The sequence below is a fragment of the Danio rerio genome, chromosome 4 (assembly GCF_052040795.2).
Source record: "Danio rerio strain M-AB ecotype USA chromosome 4, GRCz13ab, whole genome shotgun sequence".
Lineage (NCBI taxonomy): Eukaryota > Metazoa > Chordata > Actinopteri > Cypriniformes > Danionidae > Danio > Danio rerio.
In genome coordinates, this window is record NC_141024.2 from 33,446,555 (window position 1) to 33,466,717 (window position 20,163).

General features: G+C 43.4%; 1 protein-coding gene and 16 non-coding genes across 17 annotated transcripts in view; all 17 read right to left on the reverse strand.

Moving 5' to 3' along the window:
- Positions 1 to 13,084, reverse strand: part of LOC147844804 (putative RNA-directed DNA polymerase from transposon BS) — a 157,678-nt gene extending 144,594 nt beyond the window's left edge. Inside the window, exon 1 of the mRNA XM_088650023.1 lies at positions 10,697 to 13,084. Coding sequence (XP_088506149.1) covers positions 10,901 to 12,193 — 1,293 coding nt within the window. The 5' untranslated portion in view covers positions 12,194 to 13,084 and the 3' untranslated portion in view covers positions 10,697 to 10,900. The remainder of the gene's footprint in view (positions 1 to 10,696) is intronic.
- On the reverse strand, positions 236 to 307 carry trnah-gug (transfer RNA histidin (anticodon GUG)). The gene has a single exon. It is a non-coding gene; the product is annotated as a tRNA-His (tRNA).
- On the reverse strand, positions 497 to 578 carry trnas-uga (transfer RNA serine (anticodon UGA)). Its single transcript has one exon. It is a non-coding gene; the product is annotated as a tRNA-Ser (tRNA).
- On the reverse strand, positions 1,267 to 1,338 carry trnah-gug (transfer RNA histidin (anticodon GUG)). The gene has a single exon. It is a non-coding gene; the product is annotated as a tRNA-His (tRNA).
- Positions 1,528 to 1,609, reverse strand: trnas-uga (transfer RNA serine (anticodon UGA)). Its single transcript has one exon. It is a non-coding gene; the product is annotated as a tRNA-Ser (tRNA).
- Positions 2,298 to 2,369, reverse strand: trnah-gug (transfer RNA histidin (anticodon GUG)). The gene has a single exon. It is a non-coding gene; the product is annotated as a tRNA-His (tRNA).
- On the reverse strand, positions 2,559 to 2,640 carry trnas-uga (transfer RNA serine (anticodon UGA)). The gene has a single exon. It is a non-coding gene; the product is annotated as a tRNA-Ser (tRNA).
- trnah-gug (transfer RNA histidin (anticodon GUG)) lies at positions 3,329 to 3,400 on the reverse strand. The gene has a single exon. It is a non-coding gene; the product is annotated as a tRNA-His (tRNA).
- On the reverse strand, positions 3,590 to 3,671 carry trnas-uga (transfer RNA serine (anticodon UGA)). Its single transcript has one exon. It is a non-coding gene; the product is annotated as a tRNA-Ser (tRNA).
- On the reverse strand, positions 4,360 to 4,431 carry trnah-gug (transfer RNA histidin (anticodon GUG)). Its single transcript has one exon. It is a non-coding gene; the product is annotated as a tRNA-His (tRNA).
- On the reverse strand, positions 4,621 to 4,702 carry trnas-uga (transfer RNA serine (anticodon UGA)). Its single transcript has one exon. It is a non-coding gene; the product is annotated as a tRNA-Ser (tRNA).
- On the reverse strand, positions 5,391 to 5,462 carry trnah-gug (transfer RNA histidin (anticodon GUG)). Its single transcript has one exon. It is a non-coding gene; the product is annotated as a tRNA-His (tRNA).
- Positions 5,652 to 5,733, reverse strand: trnas-uga (transfer RNA serine (anticodon UGA)). The gene has a single exon. It is a non-coding gene; the product is annotated as a tRNA-Ser (tRNA).
- Positions 6,422 to 6,493, reverse strand: trnah-gug (transfer RNA histidin (anticodon GUG)). Its single transcript has one exon. It is a non-coding gene; the product is annotated as a tRNA-His (tRNA).
- On the reverse strand, positions 6,683 to 6,764 carry trnas-uga (transfer RNA serine (anticodon UGA)). Its single transcript has one exon. It is a non-coding gene; the product is annotated as a tRNA-Ser (tRNA).
- On the reverse strand, positions 7,453 to 7,524 carry trnah-gug (transfer RNA histidin (anticodon GUG)). The gene has a single exon. It is a non-coding gene; the product is annotated as a tRNA-His (tRNA).
- On the reverse strand, positions 7,714 to 7,795 carry trnas-uga (transfer RNA serine (anticodon UGA)). The gene has a single exon. It is a non-coding gene; the product is annotated as a tRNA-Ser (tRNA).
- Positions 13,085 to 20,163: the final 7,079 nt, after the last annotated feature.

Genomic DNA, 20,163 nt, shown 5'->3' on the forward strand with positions numbered 1-20,163 from the left:
TGAATGGAGACTTAACAATTGAAAAGATTCCTTCCATGCCTTAGAAGCGTGACTTGATCAGTGCTTATCCACACAGCACGCTGGCATCAAAGGTCCCGTTGCTCATATCAAATCCCTAGTCTTCCACACTTTAGGAAACATTCAGGACGTTCCAGTAGCACAGCCTGCACTAAAAGGAGGCTGGAGATTAAGGATGGCGACACAGAGTGCAACGCCAATGTCACCTTGAAAAACCTGCCGTGACCCGGATTCGAACCGGGGTTGCTGCGGCCACAACGCAGAGTACTAACCACTATACGATCACGGCGAGCTACGGGATAGCCGCTGCACATTCATTCTCTGTCATATGTCTTTAAAAATGGAAAGCCCACAGGGCAGCTAGCTGGCATCTGCTGCCATTTTGCGTTTCCCTTCTAGCACATCCCTTTTCCAAAGAAACAATGGAATTGCAAACAATCATGGAAGATCGCAAACTAAGGTCTGCTCACTGCCTGGACGTTGTCGGCAGGATTCGAACCTGCGCAGTGAGACCCCAATGGATTTCAAGTCCATCGCCTTAACCACTCGGCCACGACTACAAGACTGCCTGTACAGCCATGTCCTCATGCCCAGTACACATGTTGTGCATCTAGATGAAAATTTCAGCAAGCGATAGCTCAACGGCAAAAGCTGTGGCTCCACGAAAAGTCCTATACGCCCAATCAGGGACTTGAACCCTGGACCCTGATTAAAGGTCTGATGCTCTACCGACTGAGTTATTCGGGCTCCAATGCAAGGCTTTCCAAATAGGTACTGTTAATGGTTGTGTTCGGCGTAGACCTTTACGGTACACAAAAGTTTACCGTGAGGTGGGGTTTAGGCTTATGGTTGGTGTAGATTTTGCTAAAACACAACAGATTACTGTGAGGTTGGGTTTATGGTTGTTGTAGGTGTAGACATCAGTACAACACAATAGATAGGACTCCATGTCATGTAGGAGACATTAAATGGATCAAAAGCAACTGCAGAAGGTCTCTCTGTTGTTGTGGCAATGAATGGAGACTTAGCAATTGAAAAGATTCCTTCCATGCCTTAGAAGCGTGACTTGATCAATGCTTATCCACACAGCACGCTGGCATCAAAGGTCGCGTTGCTCATATCGAATCCCTAGTCTTCCACACTTTAGGAAACATTCAGGACGTTCCAGTAGCACAGCCTACACCAAAAGGAGGCTGGAGATTAAGGATGGCGACACAGAGTGCAACGCCAATGTCACCTTGAAAAACCTGCCGTGACCCGGATTCGAACCGGGGTTGCTGCGGCCACAACGCAGAGTACTAACCACTATACGATCACGGCGAGCTACGGGATAGCCGCTGCACATTCATTCTCTGTCATATGTCTTTAAAAATGTAAGGCCCCCAGGGCAGCTAGCTGGCGTCTGCTGCCGTTTTGCTTTTCCATTCTAGCACATCCCTTTTCCCAAGAAACAATGGAATTGCAAACAATCATGGAAGGTCGCAAACTAAGGTCTGCGCACTGCCTGGACGTAGTCGGCAGGATTCGAACCTGCGCAGGGAGACCCCAATGGATTTCAAGTCCATCGCCTTAACCACTCGGCCACGACTACAAGACTGCCTGTACAGCCATGTCCTCATGCCCAGTACACATGTTGTGCATCTAGATGAAAATTTCAGCAAGCGATAGCTCAACGGCAAAAGCTGTGGCTCCATGAAAAGTCCTATACGCCCAATCAGGGACTTGAAACCTGGACCCTGATTAAAGGTCTGATGCTCTACCGACTGAGTTATTCGGGCTCCAATGCAAGGCTTTCCAAATAGGTAATGTTAATGGTTGTGTTCGGCGTAGACCTTTACGGTACACAAAAGTTTACCGTGAGGTGGGGTTTAGGCTCATGGTTGGTGTAGATTTTGCTAAAACACAACAGATTACTGTGAGGTTGGGTTTATGGTTGTTGTAGGTGTAGACATCAGTACAACACAATAGATAGGACTCCATGTCATGTAGGAGACAGTAAATGGATCAAAAGCAACTGCAGAAGGTCTCTCTGTTGTTGTGGCAATGAATAGAGACTTAGCAATTGAAAAGATTCCTTCCATGCCTTAGAAGCGTGACTTGATCAATGCTTATCCACACAGCACGCTGGCATCAAAGGTCGCGTTGCTCATATCGAATCCCTAGTCTTCCACACTTTAGGAAACATTCAGGACGTTCCAGTAGCACAGCCTACACCAAAAGGAGGCTGGAGATTAAGGATGGCGACACAGAGTGCAACGCCAATGTCACCTTGAAAAACCTGCCATGACCCGGATTCGAACCGGGGTTGCTGCGGCCACAACGCAGAGTACTAACCACTATACGATCACGGCAAGCTACGGGACAGCCGCTGCACATTCATTCTCTGTCATATGTCTTTAAAAATGTAAGGCCCCCAGGGCAGCTAGCTGGCGTCTGCTGCCGTTTTGCTTTTCCATTCTAGCACATCCCTTTTCCCAAGAAACAATGGAATTGCAAACAATCATGGAAGGTCGCAAACTAAGGTCTGCGCACTGCCTGGACGTAGTCGGCAGGATTCGAACCTGCGCAGGGAGACCCCAATGGATTTCAAGTCCATCGCCTTAACCACTCGGCCACGACTACAAGACTGCCTGTACAGCCATGTCCTCATGCCCAGTACACATGTTGTGCATCTAGATGAAAATTTCAGCAAGCGATAGCTCAACGGCAAAAGCTGTGGCTCCATGAAAAGTCCTATACGCCCAATCAGGGACTTGAAACCTGGACCCTGATTAAAGGTCTGATGCTCTACCGACTGAGTTATTCGGGCTCCAATGCAAGGCTTTCCAAATAGGTAATGTTAATGGTTGTGTTCGGCGTAGACCTTTACGGTACACAAAAGTTTACCGTGAGGTGGGGTTTAGGCTCATGGTTGGTGTAGATTTTGCTAAAACACAACAGATTACTGTGAGGTTGGGTTTATGGTTGTTGTAGGTGTAGACATCAGTACAACACAATAGATAGGACTCCATGTCATGTAGGAGACAGTAAATGGATCAAAAGCAACTGCAGAAGGTCTCTCTGTTGTTGTGGCAATGAATAGAGACTTAGCAATTGAAAAGATTCCTTCCATGCCTTAGAAGCGTGACTTGATCAATGCTTATCCACACAGCACGCTGGCATCAAAGGTCGCGTTGCTCATATCGAATCCCTAGTCTTCCACACTTTAGGAAACATTCAGGACGTTCCAGTAGCACAGCCTACACCAAAAGGAGGCTGGAGATTAAGGATGGCGACACAGAGTGCAACGCCAATGTCACCTTGAAAAACCTGCCATGACCCGGATTCGAACCGGGGTTGCTGCGGCCACAACGCAGAGTACTAACCACTATACGATCACGGCAAGCTACGGGACAGCCGCTGCACATTCATTCTCTGTCATATGTCTTTAAAAATGTAAGGCCCCCAGGGCAGCTAGCTGGCGTCTGCTGCCGTTTTGCTTTTCCATTCTAGCACATCCCTTTTCCCAAGAAACAATGGAATTGCAAACAATCATGGAAGGTCGCAAACTAAGGTCTGCGCACTGCCTGGACGTAGTCGGCAGGATTCGAACCTGCGCAGGGAGACCCCAATGGATTTCAAGTCCATCGCCTTAACCACTCGGCCACGACTACAAGACTGCCTGTACAGCCATGTCCTCATGCCCAGTACACATGTTGTGCATCTAGATGAAAATTTCAGCAAGCGATAGCTCAACGGCAAAAGCTGTGGCTCCATGAAAAGTCCTATACGCCCAATCAGGGACTTGAAACCTGGACCCTGATTAAAGGTCTGATGCTCTACCGACTGAGTTATTCGGGCTCCAATGCAAGGCTTTCCAAATAGGTAATGTTAATGGTTGTGTTCGGCGTAGACCTTTACGGTACACAAAAGTTTACCGTGAGGTGGGGTTTAGGCTCATGGTTGGTGTAGATTTTGCTAAAACACAACAGATTACTGTGAGGTTGGGTTTATGGTTGTTGTAGGTGTAGACATCAGTACAACACAATAGATAGGACTCCATGTCATGTAGGAGACAGTAAATGGATCAAAAGCAACTGCAGAAGGTCTCTCTGTTGTTGTGGCAATGAATAGAGACTTAGCAATTGAAAAGATTCCTTCCATGCCTTAGAAGCGTGACTTGATCAATGCTTATCCACACAGCACGCTGGCATCAAAGGTCGCGTTGCTCATATCGAATCCCTAGTCTTCCACACTTTAGGAAACATTCAGGACGTTCCAGTAGCACAGCCTACACCAAAAGGAGGCTGGAGATTAAGGATGGCGACACAGAGTGCAACGCCAATGTCACCTTGAAAAACCTGCCATGACCCGGATTCGAACCGGGGTTGCTGCGGCCACAACGCAGAGTACTAACCACTATACGATCACGGCAAGCTACGGGACAGCCGCTGCACATTCATTCTCTGTCATATGTCTTTAAAAATGGAAGGCCCCCAGGGCAGCTAGCTGGCGTCTGCTGCCGTTTTGCTTTTCCCTTCTAGCACATCCCTTTTCCCAAGAAACAATGGAATTGCAAACAATCATGGAAGGTCGCAAACTAAGGTCTGCGCACTGCCTGGACGTAGTCGGCAGGATTCGAACCTGCGCAGGGAGACCCCAATGGATTTCAAGGCCATCGCCTTAACCACTCGGCCACGACTACAAGACTGCCTGTACAGCCATGTCCTCATGCCCAGTACACATGTTGTGCATCTAGATGAAAATTTCAGCAAGCGATAGCTCAACGGCAAAAGCTGTGGCTCCACGAAAAGTCCTATACGCCCAATCAGGGACTTGAACCCTGGACCCTGATTAAAGGTCTGATGCTCTACCGACTGAGTTATTCGGGCTCCAATGCAAGGCTTTCCAAATAGGTAATGTTAATGGTTGTGTTCGGCGTAGACCTTTACGGTACACAAAAGTTTACCGTGAGGTGGGGTTTAGGCTTAGGGTTGGTGTAGATTTTGCTAAAACACAACAGATTACTGTGAGGTTGGGTTTATGGTTGTTGTAGGTGTAGACATCAGTACAACACAATAGATAGGACTCCATGTCATGTAGGAGACATTAAATGGATCAAAAGCAACTGCAGAAGGTCTCTCTGTTGTTGTGGCAATGAATGGAGACTTAGCAATTGAAAAGATTCCTTCCATGCCTTAGAAGCGTGACTTGATCAATGCTTATCCACACAGCACGCTGGCATCAAAGGTCGCGTTGCTCATATCGAATCCCTAGTCTTCCACACTTTAGGAAACATTCAGGACGTTCCAGTAGCACAGCCTACACCAAAAGGAGGCTGGAGATTAAGGATGGCGACACAGAGTGCAACGCCAATGTCACCTTGAAAAACCTGCCGTGACCCGGATTCAAACCGGGGTTGCTGCGGCCACAACGCAGAGTACTAACCACTATACGATCACGGCGAGCTACGGGATAGCCGCTGCACATTCATTCTCTGTCATATGTCTTTAAAAATGGAAGGCCCCCAGGGCAGCTAGCTGGCGTCTGCTGCCGTTTTGCTTTTCCCTTCTAGCACATCCCTTTTCCCAAGAAACAATGGAATTGCAAACAGTCATGGAAGGTCGCAAACTAAGGTCTGCGCACTGCCTGGACGTAGTCGGCAGGATTCGAACCTGCGCAGGGAGACCCCAATGGATTTCAAGTCCATCGCCTTAACCACTCGGCCACGACTACAAGACTGCCTATACAGCCATGTCCTCATGCCCAGTACACATGTTGTGCATCTAGATGAAAATTTCAGCAAGCGATAGCTCAACGGCAAAAGCTGTGGCTCCACAAAAAGTCCAATACGCCCAATCAGGGACTTGAACCCTGGACCCTGATTAAAGGTCTGATGCTCTACCGACTGAGTTATTCGGGCTCCAATGCAAGGCTTTCCAAATAGGTAATGTTAATGGTTGTGTTCGGCGTAGACCTTTACGGTACACAAAAGTTTACCGTGAGGTGGGGTTTAGGCTTATGGTTGGTGTAGATTTTGCTAAAACACAACAGATTACTGTGAGGTTGGGTTTATGGTTGTTGTAGGTGTAGACATCAGTACAACACAATAGATAGGACTCCATGTCATGTAGGAGACATTAAATGGATCAAAAGCAACTGCAGAAGGTCTCTCTGTTGTTGTGGCAATGAATGGAGACTTAGCAATTGAAAAGATTCCTTCCATGCCTTAGAAGCGTGACTTGATCAATGCTTATCCACACAGCACGCTGGCATCAAAGGTCGCGTTGCTCATATCGAATCCCTAGTCTTCCACACTTTAGGAAACATTCAGGACGTTCCAGTAGCACAGCCTACACCAAAAGGAGGCTGGAGATTAAGGATGGCGACACAGAGTGCAACGCCAATGTCACCTTGAAAAACCTGCCGTGACCCGGATTCGAACCGGGGTTGCTGCGGCCACAACGCAGAGTACTAACCACTATACGATCACGGCGAGCTACGGGAAAGCCGCTGCTCATTCATTCTCTGTCATATGTCTTTAAAAATGGAAAGCCCACAGGGCAGCTAGCTGGCATCTGCTGCCGTTTTGCTTTTCCCTTCTAGCACATCCCTTTTCCCAAGAAACAATGGAATTGCAAACAATCATGGAAGGTCGCAAACTAAGGTCTGCTCACTGCCTGGACGTAGTCGGCAGGATTCGAACCTGCGCAGGGAGACCCCAATGGATTTCAAGTCCATCGCCTTAACCACTCGGCCACGACTACAAGACTGCCTGTACAGCCATGTCCTCATGCCCAGTACACATGTTGTGCATCTAGATGAAAATTTCAGCAAGCGATAGCTCAACGGCAAAAGCTGTGGCTCCACGAAAAGTCCAATACGCCCAATCAGGGACTTGAACCCTGGACCCTGATTAAAGGTCTGATGCTCTACCGACTGAGTTATTCGGGCTCCAATGCAAGGCTTTCCAAATAGGTACTGTTAATGGTTGTGTTCGGCGTAGACCTTCACGGTACACAAAAGTTTACCGTGAGGTGGGGTTTAGGCTTATGGTTGGTGTAGATTTTGCTAAAACACAACAGATTACTGTGAGGTTGGGTTTATGGTTGTTGTAGGTGTAGACATCAGTACAACACAATAGATAGGACTCCATGTCATGTAGGAGACATTAAATGGATCAAAAGCAACTGCAGAAGTTCTCTCTGTTGTTGTGGCAATGAATGGAGACTTAACAATTGAAAAGATTCCTTCTATGCCTTAGAAGTGTGACTAGATCAATGCTTATCCACACAGCACGCTGGCATCAAAGGTCGCGTTGCTCATATCGAATCCCTAGTCTTCCACACTTTAGGAAACATTCAGGACGTTCCAGTAGCACAGCCTGCACTAAAAGGAGGCTGGAGATTAAGGATGGCGACACAGAGTGCAACGCCAATGTCACCTTGAAAAACCTGCCATGACCCGGATTCGAACCGGGGTTGCTGCGGCCACAACGCAGAGTACTAACCACTATACGATCACGGCGAGCTACGGGAAAGCCACTGCACATTCATTCTCTGTCATATGTCTTTAAAAATGGAAAACCCACAGGGCAGCTAGCTGGCAACTGCTGCTGTTTTGCTTTTCCCTTCTAGCACATCCCTTTTCCCAAGAAACAATGGAATTGCAAACAATCATGGAAGGTCGCAAACTAAGTCCTGCGCACTGCCTGGACGTAGTCGGCAGGATTCGAATCTGCGCAGGGAGACCCCAATGGATTTCAAGTCTATCGCCATAACCACTCGGCCACGACTACAACACTGCCTGTACAGCCATGTCCTCATGCCCAGTACACATGTTGTGCATCTAGATGAAAATTTCAGCAAGCGATAGCTCAACGGCAAAAGCTGTGGCTCCACAAAAAGTCCTATACGCCCAATCAGGGACTTGAACCCTGGACCCTGATTAAAGGTCTGATGCTCTACCGACTGAGTTATCCGGGCTCCAATGCAAGGCTTTCCAAATAGGTAATGTTAATGGTTGTGTTCGGCGTAGACCTTTACGGTACACAAAAGTTTATCATGAGGTGGGGTTTAGGCTTATGGTTGGTATATAAATAATTCAAATAGACACTAGATTTGAATTATTTGCTTTACGGCCAAAAGAAGTCTTTGCTTTTCTGTCACTTAACACAACACATATCTGCTTAGAGAAAGCTACAGACACACTAGGTTCCTGCTTGTTCTGAAAACATTTGATAAAGACACTGTTATCTAAGCAGGCCCCCGACACACATCAGTGAGAGCTCTTGTGTTCACCAGCTGAATATGGGGCATTGTTGTTTGGGCCCTGCCGGTGTGGCAAAAATCGGAGGGCTCTTCCAGGTGGGCTCATAGGTGATTGTGGAGCAGGCTGCTTTTTGGTTGATAACTGGGGGCTTGCGGCAATGGAGTGTGAAAGTTTAGTTCCAGCATACACCAGTTCCTCCATCTTTTTTGAAAATTCAAAGAATGGTGAACATTGTGACAATGAGAACGTGTCCGGTGACAGAGGCTGTGCATCTGGAGATTCTGTCTGCAGAAATATGTTTTCCTGAGGATCATTTTTGAGTGACGAGACTTGATGCTGTTCTGATGCGTCACAGTCTGCCTGTGTTGAGCAGAGGGCAACTGATAGTGTTTCTATCAACATTGGGTGTTTTGGCAGCGTAGCATTATCACTGTCCTTGGGTGATTCGTCAGCCACAAGTCCACTCAGGAGCTGATTTGAGGTCCTGTGGTCATCCGGACATTTGCTAGGTGTGTGAGTGCAATTCAGTTCAGTGGCGTACACAGCTGATGGATGATGGAGGGAGAAAAATATATTGTCCTTTAGCACCTTTGCACCAAGTTTGTTTGGATGAAGGCTGTCTGATGTAAACAGTTGTCTTTGGTTCCAGAAGAGATTGAAGTTGTCAATGAAATTCAGTCCATACATTTAGACCAAGAAGCTGTGAAAACATATTTGTCCCTCTTGCAGGGAGTGGTCCACTTATGAACGGCTGAACCTTCAATCTTTCAACTGTTTCCAAGAGCTCACAGAAATCTTTCTTGAGCAGTTCTGACTGTTCCTTCCGAATATCATTCTTCCCCACATGGATGATAATCTGTTTTGCAGTACTGTGCTTTTTCAGAATTTCCTCAAGTTCTTTATTTACATCAAAAACTGTTGCATGAGGAAAGCAGTATGTCATTGTAGATCTGCTCCTGAAATTCTTGATTATTGAATCTCCTACTACTAGTGTTCTTATCTCAGGTGTGATCAGAGCAGAATGCCGCTGTCTAGTCGGCCTTGATCCTCTGTTCCATGCAGAATTAGTTGCTAAAACATGCAATCTCTGTCTGATTGCATTTGGGGATTCTTCACCCATATTACTCAAAACTTCATATCTGTTCTGAAGCTGTATTTGAGTCCGAGCTGTATTTGGGGTAGAAGACGCTAATGCTGCAGCGTATGATCTGACCCCGCGAGTACCCTTTGGTCTCACACTTTGTTTATGCCAATGCTCATTTTCAACAGTTTTATTCAGTTTTTTTGTGCTCAAAACAGTAGCAGGAACAGATTTATGGGACTCACCAGCTGTGTGCTGAGAGGATCCACAATGAAGCTGAAGTTCTGGTCGGATCGCAAGCAACTTCGTTTCAAGAACTGCAATCCTTTGTAGAAGTTTGTGGCAGTTTGTACAGCAGTGAGAATCTGAATAAATCCGATCCAGAGGCATTTTCACAGCCGTGTTTTCCCGTCTCCGGAATGTAAGCAGCTGGTAGCTGGTAGCAGGAGGATTGTTTAGACGGTAATTCCCCTCTTGTTAGTAAAGCTATATTCCAGAATGTTTGTAGAATAAATGCTGATCTTCAAGCCGTGTTTTTGAGCACTGTGCTGATAGGCTCAAGTTAAAATTAGGGTATAAGGTATAAAAGCAAGAGTACAAAGAGCGGAGCAGTAGGCAAAGACGTCCGTACAGTAGCAAAGCAGGAAGTTTAGGTAAAATAATCCTTCTCACTATACATTTTCATTGTGTCACCACACACAAAAGGGAATCCTCGGCAAGTGCAATCGACAAAGGAAAACCATAAGCAAAGACTATACAATTCTGACATTACATTATTATACATCAGACTGGGGGGAAACTGGGCTGGAAGCAAGCCTGGGATGTGTGTGGCTGGGTACAGGGCTCATCAACAAGGCTAAGAGCTGGACTGGGGCCAAAAGGTTGGGTAGCTTGTGAAATGCAGACAGAGTTAGAATCTAGACTTGTATTGCCAGAGCAAGGATCATGAGAGGATCCTACAGAGCAAGGAGTCAGATTGGGACCAGTGGAGCAAGGAACCAGGATGGCAATGGCCATGGGCCATGTTTTGTGACTAAAGCCATGATTGGCAGGCAGTCAGGGACTGAAGCCATCACTCTGGGCCTGCGGGAAGTAGATCTTGGCTATATGAATGTGGAGGGTTAATGTTAGGGAATTAGACTGAGAAAACACAGAAACCTAAATATATACACACTAATAATAATCAACATAGGTGTGCATGATAATGAGGGAACCAAGGCAGGAAACAGAACAAAGGAGCATGTCACAAGACACCCCTGAATCAACTGAATACAAAGGGGCGATACTGGGTCAGAAAGCACAGTAGTTGAGGCAAAACAATGCCAAAACAAAACCATTTACATTTACATTTAGTCATTTAGCAGACACTTTTATCCAAAGCGACTTACAAATAAGGACAAGGAAGCAATTTACACAACTAAGAGCAACAATGAATAAGTGCTATAGGCAAGTTTCTGGTCTGTAAAGTCTAAGAAGGGAAGTATTAGTAGTATTAGTATTTTTTATTTTTTTTTGTACAGTTAGTGTGATATTCAAAGAGGCAATTGCAGATTAGGAAGTGAAGTGGAGACTAAATAGTTGAGTTTTTAGTCGTTTCTTGAAAGAAGCGAGTGACTCTGCTGTTCTGATGCAGTTAGGGAGTTCATTCCACCAACTGGGCAGATTGAGCGTGAGCGTGAGCGAAAGTGATTTCTTCCCTCTTTGGGATGGAACCACGAGGCGACGTTCATTCACAGAACGCAAGTTTCTGGAGGGCACATAGATCTGCAGAAGTGAGAGCAGATAAGAAGGAGCAAGGCCAGAGGTCACTTTGTAGGCAAACATCAGAGCTTTGAATTTGATGCGAGCAGCAACTGGCAGCCAGTGCAAACGGACTAGCAGCGGAGTGACATGTGCTCGTTTAGGTTCATTGAAGACAACTCGTGCTGCTGCATTCTGGAGCAGTTGAAGAGGCTTGATAGAGTTAGCTGGAAGCCCAGCTAGTAGAGAGTTGCAGTAATCCAGTTTGGAGAGAACAAGAGCTTGAACAAGGAGTTGAGCTGCATGTTCAGATAAGAGGGGTCGGATCGTTCTGATGTTATAGAGTGCGAATCTGCACGATCGAGCAGTTCTAGAAATGTGGTCAGAGAAGTTTAGTTGGTCATCAATAGTTACTCCAAGGCTTTTCACCATTTTGGATGCAGTAATGGTTGCCCCATCCATCTGGATTGAAAAGTTATGGTGTAGAGTCGAGTTGGCAGAAACTACAAGCATTTTCGTTTTTGCGAGGTTCAGCTGAAGATGATGATCTTTCACCCAGTGTGAAATATCCAACAGGCAGGCTGAGATACGAGCTGGAACCGAGGGATCATAAGGATGAAAAGAGAGGTATAGCTGGGTATCATCAGCATAGCAGTGGTAGGAGAATCCATGTCTCTGGATGACTGGTCCTAGAGATGATGTGTAGATGGAAAAGAGAAGTGGCCCAAGAACAGAGCCTTGAGGTACCCCAGTGTTTAGATGCTTGAGGTTGGACACCTCTCCCCTCCAAGACACCCTGAATGACCTGTCAGAGAGGTAAGATGTGAACCATTGTATAACAGTGCCCGCAACGCCCAGTGACTCGAGCGTAGATAGCAGGATCTGGTGGTTGACAGTGTCAAAAGCAGCTGACAAGTCCAGCAAAATGAGGACTGATGATTTAGAGTCTGCTTTAGCTAGTCTGAGATCCTCCACGACAGAGAGCAGGGCAGTCTCAGTTGAGTGGCCTTTCTTAAAGCCGGATTGCTTGTTGTCCATGAGATTGTTTTGAGTAAGAAAGTCCAGAACTTGATTGAACACTACTTTCTCCAGAATCTTGGCCATGAATGGAAGCAGGGATACTGGTCTGTAGTTTTCAAGTAGCGTATGGTCCAGGTTGGGTTTCTTTAGCAGTGGGGTTACCCTAGCCTGCTTAAATGAAGTGGGGAATAAACCAGAGTCAAGAGATGTGTTAATTATGTGAGTCAGTGTTGGTATGACTGCAGGAGAGATGGCTTGCAAGAGATGAGAGGGAATGGGATCGAGTGGACAGGTGGTTGCATGGCTAGATAGCACGAGTTTGGACACCTCAGACTCAGAGAGCTGAGAAAAAGAGGTTAGTGTGTGTGGTGTTGGTGTTGTATCTTGCGTGTTTGTTGTAGGTGCAGCAAATTGAGCACTGATTTTTGCAGTTTTGGTGCAAAAGAATGTAGCAAAGTCATCAGTAGTAAGTGTGGAGGATGCGGGTGGAGGAGGAGGATAGAGGAGGGAGGAAAATGTTTTAAAAAGTAGGCGAGGATTAGTGGCATTGTTGATTTTCAGACGGTAATATGTCTGCTTTGCAGAAGTAACCTCAGCTGAGAAAGAGGACAGAAGAGTTTGGTATGGTAAGAGCTGTGCAGGATTTTTAGTTTTCCGCCAAATTCTCTCTGCAGCCCGAAGTTTTGAGCGATGCTCACGGAGAGCATCCGAGAGCCAGGGTGCAGGAGGACTGGCAGGGGCTGGCCTGGATGCAAGAGGACATAATCGGTCTAGACATGATGCTAGTGTGGAGCAGAGTGTATTAGTGGCAATGTTCGAATCAAGTGCAGTGAGTTTACGAGATGGAGGAAGAGAGTCTGAAACAATAGTGGATAGTCTATTGGGTGAGAGAGATCGTAGGTTTCTGCGAAAGGTAACCAGTGTTGGAGTGTGTGGCGGCTCAGGAGTAATGTGGATGTTGAGAGACAGAAGGAAATGATCTGATATTTGTAGTGGAGTTACTATTGTTTGATCAGTGAAGCAGTGTCGTGTGTAAATAAGGTCTAGCTGATTACCTGATTCGTGGGTAGCAGAAGTAGGTGCTCTTTTTAGGTCAAAAGAGGCAAGCAGAGTCTGAAAGTCTGCAGCTTGCGGTTTGTCAACGTAAATGTTGAAGTCACCTACCACCAACAAGGGAGTGTCAAAATTAGAAAAAGATGAGAGAAGAACATCCAGTTCATCTAAGAAGTGACCTAATTTACCTGGTGGGCGGTAGATGACAACCACATTTATGTAGAAGGGGTGGATAATGGTGACTGCATGGAATTCAAAGGAGCTGATTGTTGGCAGGGACGGTCTCAGAGTAAATTTCCATTCTTTGGAAATTAGTAGTCCAGTCCCACCCCCTCTCCCTGTCTGACGAGGAGTGTGGGAAAAAGAGAAATTAGCAGAAAGAGTAGCATGTGTAGCAGTGTCCTCCGGCCTCAACCAGGTCTCAGTTAGAGCCATGAGATTATAGTCAGAATATGTAGCTATGGAGGTAATAAAATCTGCCTTGTTAACAGCTGATTGACAATTCCAGAGGCCCACAGAGAGAGTGTTGTGAAATAGTAGATACATGTATAGAACGAAGGTTGTGAGGATTACGCCTGCAGCGTACCTCCCGTGTTTTGCGAGTGTTAGTAACAACAGGAATTAGAAAACACATAATAAAAGTGCACTGACAACAAAAGATAAAGTTAAAAAAAAAGAAAGTAAAGTACTCAAGTGCTTTGTCGGTGTCTTTGCTCGGTGGAGTCGCGCAGGTAGAGTCGATGGTCTTTACACTCGTCGGTCTTCACACGAGGCGGTCTTCACACGAGGCTGCCGCGACCGCTGCCGCGGTTAACTAGTTGTTTATATAACCCCAAAGCACTAGCTGATTGAATTCAGCTGGACACGCCTCGAGAGTCAAAACAAGGGCCGAAACTGAGGTGGACGACGCAAAACCGCGTCTGCGTTCGCTACACAAGCTCTTATAGTAACCAAGGAAACAGTGGCTAAACACTTCTAGTATTATACACAACTGAAAGCAAGTTTAAATGTCCTACAACTTTACACAAACAGCTGAAAACAAGTCCTCAAACCATACACAACAACTGAAACAAGTCTTAAATGTACTTACAGGCTGCTGGTCTAGATGCTAAAGTGCTTCTCCTGCCGACTAATGCTAGCGTGCTCACTATATAGTGGTTACCTGGCGTTTGGACACGCCTCCCAAGTCAAAACAAAGGCCGAAACTGAGGCGAACGACGCGAAACCGCGTCTGCGTTCGCTACACAAGCTCTTATAGTAACCAAGGAAACAGTGGCTAAACACTTCTAGTATTATACACAACTGAAAGCAAGTTTAAATGTCCTACAACTTTACACAAACAGCTGAAAACAAGTCCTCAAACCATACACAACAACTGAAACAAGTCTTAAATGTACTTACAACCTAACAGGAGTCCTGACAATTCACATTCCATCAGTTTAATCATTAGCTGTCCAATAGCATAAAACAATTTCAACATACTTTGAAGTGCATATAAAACACAAAATACCTTTGGGCAGGTGATGGTGTTTCCTCACTGAACTCTGGTGGATCCTCTTTAGACCAGTCACTCTTCAGAGGGCTGGACACACATGATCCTGATCTCACACTGAACACACAAACACACCAGAGAAATTAACTATGGGCAAACTTCAGTCTCCTTTAAGAGTTTATCAGCCAAATATGAGTTTGTTCAGTTTAATTCAGCACAAACTAATAGTTGACTGAAGGTCTGTCTGATCAGGTCTGCTGAAACTGTTCTACGGTTAATTCTGATGTTGTACAGGACTTATAACTTGACACATTAAGTATATTCAGCTCTGGTAAATATGACACCAGACCAAGCTGTTTATAACCTACATTGATCTCAACACATTCAATAGTATCTGGATACAGCCTTGCATGAGCAAGCTGAGACTGCACTCAGTGGAGGTAGTGACGTCACTGTGAGGGGTCGGGTTAGCGGTGGCGTGATTATGTCATATGAAGAGGTGTGCGCATTAAAAGCATCACATGCACATCGAAACACTCTTAAAACATTTCCTGAAGCTTCGTCCATCATTTGATCAGGCAATAGCAACACAAATAAGTGCATTGTTGTTAGTCTTTGTTCTTCAGAGAAAGTGTAGAAATAATGGTGTAAAAACAGAGTCAATACCTGTGTTTCTCTGAGAGAGAGTCCTTTACTCGCTCCTCTGCTATACTGCAGCTAAAACACCAATGCAGACATTAGCAGAGCTTTAAGGGAAACAATCAGCCGCTGACCATCACCTGGAGATGACAATATACTGAGATATCATTACACAGTTATGGGTTAAATCCAGTTTGTTTAAAGAACATCAGCATTTTGGATTTTTTTTCCTGTTTACAGGATGGTCTTTACCAAACACTAACAAGCGTAATGGTATAAGTATTAAACTTACATGCTGAAGTACATACGCTCTTGTGCAGCAGGAACAGAATTTGAGCTCTTTGACTCTTCAGTTCACTAAAACACACCTGTGCGCTCCTACAGGTATATCCTGAAATGTTATTGGTTCCACCGAGTGGTGTTGACATTAATATTCATGGGATTCTCCCGACTGTAGGCGTGTCCTTGGGAGAACACGCCACTAGAACAGACAATATTTGAGCAGTTTCTCTGAGCACAAGTTTTCAAGAAGATAACAATTTTTATTTGAAATGAAATCCGAGAGGTCTCTGAACAATACTGAAAGAGATAGCTCAGCCCAAAGTGAAAAAAGTCATAATATACTCACCCTTCTTGAGTTCCAAACCGGTTTGTCTTTCTTCTGCTAAACACAAAAGACCTTACTTAGAAGAAAGCTCGACACCTTTTACCATTGAATTCTACATTATTTTTTTCTCCTACTATGAGAATTCAATAAAGATTTCCAAATTTGCCTTCAGACAAGAATGAATGTTTATCTGTGGCTTCAGGACAACTATGAGGAAAGGTTTAAATATTGTCATGGTCAAATGGCATGTTGAGAATACAGCATAAAGAATCTGAGGGGTGTTATTGGTATAGATACTATGATATTATATAATATTTTTTTTTCCCATTTTAGGAAGCTCCAGCTAGTACAACATAATGTAGTGAGAATAAACCTTCAGTGTCCATATAGTGAATTATTAATAGTATGCACTCTGAGCTCAACACTAGATTCGCCAGGTGTTACTTACAATAGAGGAAAACATGAGACCGTGTTAGAGGTGTCTTATATGGGCTAAAGACAAAAAGGACCAATAGGCCAAAGTCCTCATAAAATGAAAGTATAATTTGGCATTTCTTTTGAAATCAAGGTCTGGGAGTAGAAAGTACGGGAACAGAATGAAAGTTTTGTATGGTCCAGTGTTCAGTTTTCACAGTCAGTGGTGGTTTGGGGAGCATCCATACCCCTCACATTGACGTCACCAGCTCCATTGAGTGCATTATGTCTGAGACTGGGTGTGTCAGGTGCATATGCTAGTCTGCAGTCAGATACTATTGACTTCATGGCTCCCTCTGCTGACAGATTCATGGAGATGCTGATTTGACAGTCCAGTAGGTCTTGACATTTGCCCTCACCACCAAATGTGCTAATACCTGCCTTAAGAACCATGATATCCCTGTACTGGATTGGCCAGAAAACTCATAAAGGATCTGTGGAGTATTGTAAACACTGATGGAGTAATTCAGGCAAAAACAGCCCAGACCAAGCATATTCATAATGTTTAGCAGTCTAACATTTCTGTGTGAAAATCCCTTTAAAAAAAAGTAATTGGCCATCATATAGTAAAATGTTTTGAGATTCTGAATTGTGGGGTTTCATTAGCTGTAAGCATCATCAGAATGGAAAGAAATAAACACTTGAAATAAATCAGTCTCTGTGATAAATCAATCCAATATACCAGTTTCACCTTTTAATTGAATTACTGAAATCAAGTTTCCAATAGTGTCATAATTTAATGAGATGTATGCCACAACCAGGGCTTTGACAAACTATCAGCAGAAGAGTAAAAAACCATAGTTAAGATAAAGCATTTATTATCACTACACTAAAAAAAACAGTTAAAAATGACTAAATATGTTGTTGTCAGAGGAAGTCACAGGAGTTTAATCATTGTTGAAATGTGTGTTGAAATATACTTTGTCAGTTTACGTGCTGAAAATATTAGGGACTTTTTATAAGAGTTTGGGATTACGTCTAAAATTGAAAACTGTTTTGATCTCTACATTATAGAAGTTATTTGAAAATGCATGTCGAAATGTATTTAAATGACAGATTTTAAACCAATTCTAAACAAATAAAAATTTCACATCAAAACTCCTGAAATTCCAGGAGTTTTCCGGGAGACGGTTCTCAAATACGAGAGACTCCCAGGAAAAACAGAAATGTTGGCAGGTATGTGTAACCCAGGTTACCAACAGAAACAGGATTAAATTAATTAATTAAATATGCTGAACTTATAGTTTTTCTCTTTCTGTTTTGCAAATTACCTTTATAGCCAATTAGAATACATTAAAATATTTTTTAACCTGTAAAAGCGATCTAAAAGAGTCACTGACGCGGGTAGATTTCGCGCGCACTCGCATCGGCGGAGCAGACGAGAGCAGACGCAGATTTAGATTCTCTCTCTACATTAAGTTGTATTGAACTGGAAAATAAGAGATTTTTTGATTTAATGTTGAATTATATGTGTCTAAAGACAATATAGAAGGAAGTGATGCTAGAAGAAACCGTTTATGTGAGTTAAATATAGTTTAATTAGTTAATGATCGTGACGGAGCTGATTACAAGCAGCCTGGCTAATGTGTAACTAGCTCCATTAGGAGATCGTCTGAAAGGAAACGCGATTAAAGTTTAATGCTGAAAAAGAGAATAAGCAAAAGGATTGAGTGAAGAATTTCTTCGCATTAAAAAGATTAAAAGTTCATCTGGTTTTGGTGAGTTAACTTTTGTTTCATTTATTAGTTAATAAATGTAAATGTATTAGAAATAGTGCTCATTCTAAGTCAAATGTAAGTGAATATGTATTATAAGTTCATTTAATTCTTAATGATATTATAAGAAAATGTGAATATGGTTTTATATGTGAAATGTAATTCCTATTTTGATGCTGTAATAGATACCACGTGTGTTATGAAATTTATATTAATGATGATTTTGTGACCTTGTTTTCAAGGTCAGGTTTTTTTTTTTGTTGTTTGTTTGTTTTATTTTTCCTCCTTTACCTGGATTGGTGCCATCGTTGTGCTCCTGTGTGATCTGTTGATTTGATGCTGGATTGGGATTGGAGCTTATTGGATTCTGGATTCGTTCTAACTCCTGTGTTCGCTAAAGGGGTTGGGACTGGCGAGCCATACGAACCGAACTTCAAATTGTCATTGTGTGAAACTGATACTTGTTGCCGATCAGGACGGTAGGAAACTGAACTACAAGCACACACAGTCGTTCAATGATTTCTTTTGGGAAAAGGATTCACTCACAGAGGAGAAACTGAGTGACAGACATTTCGTTGTTGCTCCTTGAGATATTTTATATTCACTAAAAAGGTGAATATACACATACTGACTGTTTTTTTGCAGGAAAAGAAAAGACTTTTAAGAAACTGAATTTATTGAAAGAAAAGAGGGAACTGTGAAGTGATTACAAGTGAACTGTTTTATTGGTTCGTTATTTCATTTATTGTTGATATACCAAGTGGTAATAGGTTTGGGTTTGTTTATTCGTTTTTTTTTAAAGGCACAGATTAGAGAAGTAGAATACATACACAAAATTGAGAAATTAATTCAGAAAATAACTTCTTTAATATTTTATTTCATCAAGATTGAATTCTTTACTTACAAGGGAAATTTGTTTTACTGATAAAGAGTGAAGTTTATTTTTTTTTTCTGAGAAATTGAAAAAAGTTGAAAGTGAAACCTGTGAAAACATAGGATTATTTTAGTTATATTACATCAATAGTATTGAGTAAAGGTGGTTATACTTACCTAAAATATACTTACCTGTTGAGTAAATTCTGGATTTGAAACCTGAAATCAAAAGAGAAACATTTGTGAAACATTATTTTATTATTTGATATTGAATATTTTTGTACCTTGTGACAAATTTTATTTTTGTTTCTTATGATTTATTTGTTGATAAATTGAGATTTAACACTTGAATACAAGACAATACAATCAGTTAAAAACCTTATTCGTTGTGTGAGTGGTTCATTATTGTTGTGACACCCTGGTTCTCTGCAGACGAATCTAGGCTTCTGATTTCACTGGTCCATATTCAAAGCCTTTCTCAGGAAAGTGTTACAAAAACTTGGCGAGCCAGCCAGGAGAATTTAGAGTGTCATACAACAATAGTGACTTCTCTGTGTGATAGAACAGCGAATAGTTCTACTGACAATAACCATGGATATTGTGAAACATGAGAATGTAAGCGTTTCTGATGCCGCTTTAGTGAGCGGTCTAACGTTATCCGAATCCGATAAAGATCTTGAAGCATGGTTGACACGTTATGGTAGCATCAAACGAACCCTGCTTATTGATAACCCAGCCTCTGAGTTTCATAACCAGGCTAGACTTAGTGGGAAACCCTTTCAAGAAGTTATTCAGGAGGAGCTAAAGAAACTTAATGCTGCTAGCTCCCTTGCTGAATTCTCTTCCACATCAGACATTGAAAATGATTGTTCAAATTTGATTAATCCTCAGGATCGTCACCCAAAATCTCAATCACAAAATGTAGGCAAAGAGACCACTGTACCCCCGTTGTCAGATAAGGTTTCTTTGTCTAGTGAACCACAACAACCTAAAAATCCAAATTTGACAATGACATATGAGGCAAATGCAGCACTTACTTATACTGCATTGCCCATAGACGTAATAAACCCCCCTAACATACAGCGAGTAGTGGTAGAACATCTTGTAAGAACGTCTGATCCTGTATCTACTCAGCAGATACCAGTGCGCTTGAGGTCATTTTCTGGGAAAACTCCTAGACCGCCAAATGAACCTGATTTTG